This window comes from Apium graveolens, chromosome 9 (assembly GCF_009905375.1).
Source record: "Apium graveolens cultivar Ventura chromosome 9, ASM990537v1, whole genome shotgun sequence".
Classification (NCBI taxonomy): domain Eukaryota; kingdom Viridiplantae; phylum Streptophyta; class Magnoliopsida; order Apiales; family Apiaceae; genus Apium; species Apium graveolens.
This window is the reverse complement of record NC_133655.1, coordinates 37,714,614-37,721,985: the sequence shown is the minus strand read 5'-3', so window position 1 is coordinate 37,721,985 and position 7,372 is coordinate 37,714,614. Positions and strand designations below refer to the sequence as shown.

The window sequence follows — 7,372 nt, the reverse complement described above, 5'->3', positions numbered from 1 at the left end:
AGGCAAAGATGATGGTCAAGTAGGGCGGCTTTCTTGCTTTCACACTGTGATGGCTTCTTTGTTACTAGCACATTTCATAAGCCCTCTTCTGCTTGTTCTTTTCTAATTTCTCACCATAAAAACACACCAGTAGTGTTATAAAAATCGATCGATTAAGTTATCGATTTAGAATTAATTGAAAATTAGGAATTAATCAGTCATAATAAAAATTGGATATATTATAATATTAAATTATATTTAATATATTATAATGATTATATTAATTATTTATTAACAAATATATATTTATTATATTATAATCTCTATAATCACTCATATTTATATTAATATATTATTTTAATTTTAATAAATAGGCATATATATTCCATTAAAAAAATAATTTAAAGAATAATTAAATTTCAAAAATCGAATCGATCAAATACTTTACAAAAAATTAATAGATTTTTAGAATATCACACCCAAGTCTTTAAGTCAATTCTAAAAAAGCCGCAAAGTTATCAAGTCTAACTCAACAACTCCATCAAATGTAATTAACAAATACACATATTCTAATTACACACACATCACCACTAATCAATTTTCTATTCAACACAAAACCTGTGTACCGTGTACATGCATTTGCTCAAGTCTTCAAGGCTTTTAGATTTTAATTGTCTGCTCGAAAATCTAACAACATTCTTCCTCTTATTCAGAACCCAGTTGCCATTTACAATTATACACGGCCACACAAGCAATTCATATTTAATAGTTACATATGTGTGCGTACAGGGAGAGGCAAGAGACAAAGCAACTGTGTGTTCATAATATTTTTTATTCATGTACAAGCATGAACTTGGAGAAACTTCTTCATCAGTTTATATTCTTCATCTTACTTGCAGGTATTAAATCATCTCTCTGTTTTTTAACTTATTTTCTACTTGTCCACGTGTCTATATGATCTGCATGGCACACATATCGATGTGATCATGTTCTGACAGTTCCAGTTTTCCCAGGAAGATTCATAAGACTGTTACATGTACAAACAAAGAACAACAGAAAAAATTTATCAGGTAATTTTAGTGTTTACATCTGTTGTTGTTGTAATTGCAGGTAGATATGTTGTTGGAGATTCAAGTGACACTGATAAACAAGTTCTACTCGACCTAAAATCATTTCTCGAACATCAAAATTTCGTCGATAGAGGGAAATACACCAAATGGATTCCAGAAAATTCATCGCACTGCTCCTGGCCAGGAATCAGCTGCAACAATATTAGTCGAGTCACCGGAATTGACCTTTCCGGCATCAACATCTCAGGTGACATTTATGGAAATTTCTCGGCTTTGACTGCTCTTACTTCTCTTGACTTGTCTGGAAATTCATTAAATGGTCCGGTTCCAGCGGATTTGGGATTATGCAAGAGCCTCAAGTTTTTGAACATGTCACATAATATTATTGCTGGTGAGCTCAATTTTACTGGACTCGACAGCATAGAGGTTCTTGATCTTTCTGAAAATAGAATTCAAGGAAATATACAATCGATTTTACCAAGAATTTGCGACACATTGGTAGTTGCGAATATTTCATCAAATAATCTAACTGGTGATATTGGGAAGTCTTTAGATGGATGCTTCAACTTGCAGCATGTTGATTTTAGCTATAATAATCTGACTGGGAATATTGATTTTGAATTTCAAAGGTTAAAGATGTTCCGCGCTTCTGGAAACAATTTAAGCGGATTAATCCAGCCCCGGGTATTTTCAGAGGATTGCAGATTGGAAAGTTTGGACTTGTCAGAGAATAAATTTGTAGGAGAACTTCCAAAGGAGATTTCGCATTGCAAGAATTTGGCGGTATTAAATTTGTGGGGAGGCGGTTTCACCGGGAAAATTCCTTGGGAGATTGGATCACTTGTGAATCTTCAGGCACTTATAATGGGGAGAAACAGTTTTGAACGAGACGTTCCCGAGTCTTTGATTAACCTGACAAAGTTGAGCTTTCTGGATTTGAGCGGGAACAAGTTCAGGGGTGATGTGCAGCCTATTTTTGGTCGAACTACACAAGTGAATTTTCTTCTTTTACATGGAAATTCATATATTGGTGGCATTCATTCATCCGGAATTTTGACCTTGCCAAACATATCTCGTTTAGACCTGAGTAACAACAACTTTTCTGGTCAATTACCGGTTGAGTTTTCTCAGATGCAAAGTGTAAAGTATTTATTTCTTTCCTCCAATCAGTTCACTGGCCATATACCACCAGAATTTGGAAGCTTTCAGCACCTCCAAGCTCTTGATCTCTCCTATAATAGGCTTAATGGATCAATTCCACATACTTTGGGAAAGTTAAGGTCCTTGCTGTGGTTGATGCTTGCCAGCAATGAGTTATCTGGTGAAATCCCACCAGAGCTTGGAAATTGTAGTAGCATGTTGTGGCTGAACCTTGCAAATAATCAAATTTCAGGGAAAATACCACCTGAATTGGCAAGCATTGGAAACAACCCGATGCCAACATTTCAGTTGAATCGACAAAGTGATCAAACTACTGCTGGCTCGGGGGAGTGTTCAGCGATGAAAAGATGGTTACCTGCAGAATACCCTCCGTTTAGTTTTGTGTATACACTCCTTACAATGAAGAAATGTAGAAGCCTGTGGGACATGTTGCTTAAAGGATATGGCCTATTTTCAGTTTGTTCCCCAGGTTCAAATGTTCGAACATATCAAATATCTGGGTATATTCAGCTTGGAAATAATCAGTTATGTGGTGAACTTCCTCGTGAAATCGAGAAGATGCAAAACTTCAGTATGCTGCATTTGGCTAATAACCGATTAGAGGGTACTTTTCCTACAAAACTAAAAGGTTTGCCACTACTGGTCCTTAATATTACAGGAAACAACTTTTCGGGAGAAATTCCAGCTGAATTAGGGAGCATCAATTGCTTACAAAGCCTTGATTTGTCATATAATAATTTTTCTGGAGAATTCCCTGCTAGCTTAAGCAACTTGAATGAGCTTAACAAGTTCAATATCTCCTACAATCGGTATATTTCTGGAGTAATCCCAACGACTGGACAATTTCCGACATTTGAGAAATGGTCATTTGTTGGTGATCCATTGTTACGGCTCCCACCCTTTCTTTACAACAGAACCAATAATTCCTCGAGCAACAATGAAAAACCAAGGAGGACAATAAAATCAGGAGCATTCTTAGCATTTTTGGTTATCTTAATTGCTTGCTTGGTATTTGGAATAATGGGTCTCGCAGTTTGTGTTGTGGTAAAGAGCTCGCCAGGCCCAACTAATTATATGTTGGAAGATTCAAAGGTAAGGCACATGACTGTTTCAAGCTCTTCTGGGTCTTCACCCTGGTTTTCTGATGGAATTAAAATTATTCGCCTGGACAAAACAGCATTCACGCATAAAGACATCTTAGTGGCCACAGGTAACTTCTCCAATGAGAGAATTATTGGACGGGGAGGATTTGGAACAGTATATCGAGGAGTGTTGCCAGATGGGAGGGAGGTTGCTGTAAAGAAGCAACAAAGGGAGGGTGTCGACGGGGAGAGAGAGTTTCGAGCAGAGATGGAAGTACTAACCGGAAATGGGTTTGGATGGCCTCATCCTAACCTTGTGACACTCTATGGGTGGTGCCTTGATGGCTCAGAAAAATTGTTGGTCTACGAGTATATGGTGGGAGGGACCTTAGAAGACCTTATATCAAATCGAACACGTCTCAGGTGGAGGAAAAGAATAGATGTGGCCCTTGATGTTGCAAGGGCTCTTGTCTTTTTACACCATGAGTGTTACCCTGCAATTGTACATAGAGACGTCAAAGCTAGCAATGTGCTCCTTGATAAAGATGGGAAAGCCCGTGTCACAGACTTTGGGCTTGCTAGAGTTGTTGATGCTGGAGAAAGTCATGTGAGCACAATGGTGGCGGGAACTGTTGGATATGTTGCGCCAGAGTATGGACAAACATGGCAAGCCACGACAAAGGGAGATGTGTACAGCTATGGCGTGCTTATAATGGAGCTGGCAACTGGAAGACGAGCAGTAGATGGAGGAGAAGAGTGCCTAGTGGAATGGGCGAGAAGGGTGATGGGTTACGGCCAACAGGAATTCAGTAGTAAAAAATTTGTACCAGTGGCACTTTTGGTGTCAGGGCTGGGAGAGGGAGGAGAGGAGTTGCGTGAGTTGCTAAAGGTTGGGATAAGGTGCACAGCGGATGCACCACAAGCTAGGCCAAATATGAAGGAGGTTCTTGCTATGTTGGTTAGGATTTCATTGAACAGTCAAATGGATCTGAAACATAATTCTCCTCCATCTTGGTAGTTACAGCGTGAATTACATACGTTTATTTATCACAGGCATTCTTCTTGTAAATATTTATTTATAATAGATTTTTTGAACAGAAATTTTGTCAAAATATATCTCAGATGTCTTGAACCAACCTTCTAGGCTTCTTTCCACCCTTAAAAATCCCAGGAGCAGGGCGTTAATCCAATTAACCATTCCATGAGCTCTAAAATCCACCACCACCTTCTGGCTCTCCTACTATAGTTATGGTTTCAATGTAACAACATAGGTTAACACGGTTCTCTAAGTTAACGAGTAAGTTCTGTTTTACGTCTTCAAGCACAAGTACATACAACAATTTACTCTCATATGATGCAATAGTAATACCCTCACATCTTTTTGAGTATTCTTTTCTAAAATCTACTATGATTTAATGTGATACTCTCTAATCAAATTATATAAACATATATTGCAGTAGCATAAATCAGTCTCTACCAGTGAGGAATGCACAAGGTATATAACATTCAGCTCCCTTGATGTGGATCGCTCCACAGAGAAAGAACAAAAAAAAAAAAGGATAAGAGAAGAAGAGGATATTTCAAAAGAACACGATCAATCCAGAAACGTGAATTTTGAATCTCAAATTGCTTAGATCAATCCAAAATTTAAGTAATTCGAATCTAACCTTCAAAACAATTCAGTAATTGAAGTTTAGAGAAAAGAAAAACTACTCATAGTTTATCTCAAAACAAAAATTTTATATCATCCATTGTCTCCCTTAAAAGATTACATGAGAAGGGTATTTATAGATTTAGACAATAACCCAAACCAAATAAGACTCCAAGAGAAATTCAATATTAGCTTGAATTAGTCAATATCTGAATTCTTCCAGGAAACAAATTTAAAAACCAAACCTGAATTAGAAAAAAGACAAAAACCAAATCCAAATAGGAAAATAAAATCCTAAGTGCTTGAAACAAGAAAAATCCTTTCAAGTGAAAGATAAAAACTTGCAAGCAAAATTCGAATTAATAATTATATAATAATCAGCTACTTGTCCAATTTCATGCATCGCTCCTTGATTCTTTGTTGTCCAAGTAAGCTCCATAACCCATGTTTGCATCCTCTCCAATTGAACATCACAACTAGTACACATAGCCAAATCTCAATTAACATATTCATTTCTTGATCCTCATCATTCTCCTCTCCTTTGAAGAAAACTCGTCCTCGAGTTCTAAAGTATTTAAGAATAAGCACACAACGAGCTGATTTCTCGTAGAACTTGAAAGTGTTGAATTGCAATTCCATGATCAGTATCTTAGGAAGTAAATTCGAAAAAATAAGATAGTAGTTTGTTGAGATAGGTGCATTCAACAGGTTCTCTACCCCCAGAAAATCAATGTGTTCCACTAGGATGATTTTGTTTTCCATGTACACAACCTCTTTAGTTTCGAACTTCTCCTTTAGTATCTCTTCTCCTTCAACAATGTCATCACGCACAAATTTAGAAGATGCATCTATCTGAATTTTTTCAACAACCAAAATTTTCTCAACAAGTGACTTTCTTTCTTCATGCTTCTCTATCATAGCTTCTTTTGTAACCGGTTCATCCTTTTCATCCAAACTTGATGTAGTCGCCACATGTAACACCTGGTAATTAACAACAAGATCCACGACATTCTCCACACTAACAAAGTCTTCTTCTTTAGTTTCTTCTGAAAGAGTAAACTCGCGAAGGGAATACTTCAATTTCTCGTCTTGTTGAAAAGATTCAAATTCCAAAGCAAGATTGCATACATCATTCAACGAGATATATGGACTTGATTTAACCTTTCGATAAATAGGCAAATTCAATCCACGAATAAATCTTCCAATTTTCATTGTTTCCGTCTCCTCGAAGTCACAAATAAGACGCAATCTATAAAACTCAGAAGTATACTCAGAAACACTCATAGTACCTTGAGAGAGGGATGTCATCTTCATTATACATTCGAATTTATAATGCAAAGGAATATATTTTGCACGAAGTTTCTTCTTCAGGGATGTCCAAGTCATAATCTTTTCTTTTCCAGATCTAACTCTTTTTGTGTTTAGATTCTCAAACCACAAGCCTGCTTTCTTTGTAAGTTTAAGCGCTGCAATCTTGAATATTCTCATCTCAGTCCAACCTGTATAAGCAGAAATCTTGTCGACTTGTGTAACCCATTCAACAAAATCATCTATGCTACCCAAACCTGTAAAATAACCAAGCTCTATACCAGGATCATAGACTTCATCACTATCTTTCACCTTAACTAAAATTTTATCCAATTCATCAAACCTCGATTCCGTTGAATTAGAAAGCTTTTGAGTACGTTTATCAATCTCATCCAATTTTCCAAGTAATTTTCTGAGCAATTCATCCGTAGCCATAAGAAAAATCTGAATTTTTTTTTGATGAATAGTACCCGTGAACAGTGCTGATGAACAGTGCTCGTGAACAGTACTCGTGAACAATGTCGATGAACAGTACTCGTGAACAGTAACCCCATGAACAGTACTCGTGAACAGTAACTCGTGAATAGTATATTTTTTTTGAAACCTAGATCTCCTAACAATTAGGAAATTGGAGAAAAACCTTGGCTCTTGATACCAAATTGATGTGGATCGCTCCACAAAGAAAGAAAAGAAAAAGAAGAAAAAGGGATAAGAGAAGAAGATGATATTTCAAAAGAACACGATCAATCCAGAAACGTGAACTTTGAATCTCAAATTGCTTAGATCAATCCAGAAACTAAGTAATTCGAATCTAACCTTCAAAACAATCCAGTAATTGAAGTTTAGAGAAAAGAAAAACTACTCATAGTCTATCTCAAAATAAAAGTTTTATATCATCCACTGTCTCCCTTAAAAGATTACATGAGAAGGGTATTTATAGGCTTAGACAATAACCCAAACCCAATAAGATTCCAAGAGAAATTCAATATCAGCTTGAATTAGTCAATATCTGAATCCTTCCAGGAAATAAATTTAAAAACCAAACCTGAATAGAAAAAAGACAAAAACCAAATCCAAATAGAAAAATAAAATCCTAAGTGCCTAAAATAAGAAAAACCCTT

The 7,372-nt window shown here is 36.4% G+C and overlaps 1 protein-coding gene across 1 annotated transcript; it reads left to right on the top strand.

Annotated features, from left to right (window-relative positions):
- Positions 1-555: 555 nt before the first annotated feature.
- On the top strand, positions 556-4,588 carry LOC141686845 (putative LRR receptor-like serine/threonine-protein kinase At1g74360). The gene is made up of 2 exons (XM_074491932.1): positions 556-878; positions 1,090-4,588. Exons 1-2 carry the CDS (start codon positions 755-757, stop codon positions 4,308-4,310), a joined length of 3,345 nt encoding a protein of 1,114 aa, XP_074348033.1. The 5' UTR covers positions 556-754; the 3' UTR covers positions 4,311-4,588.
- The last annotated feature ends 2,784 nt before the right edge of the window (positions 4,589-7,372 follow it).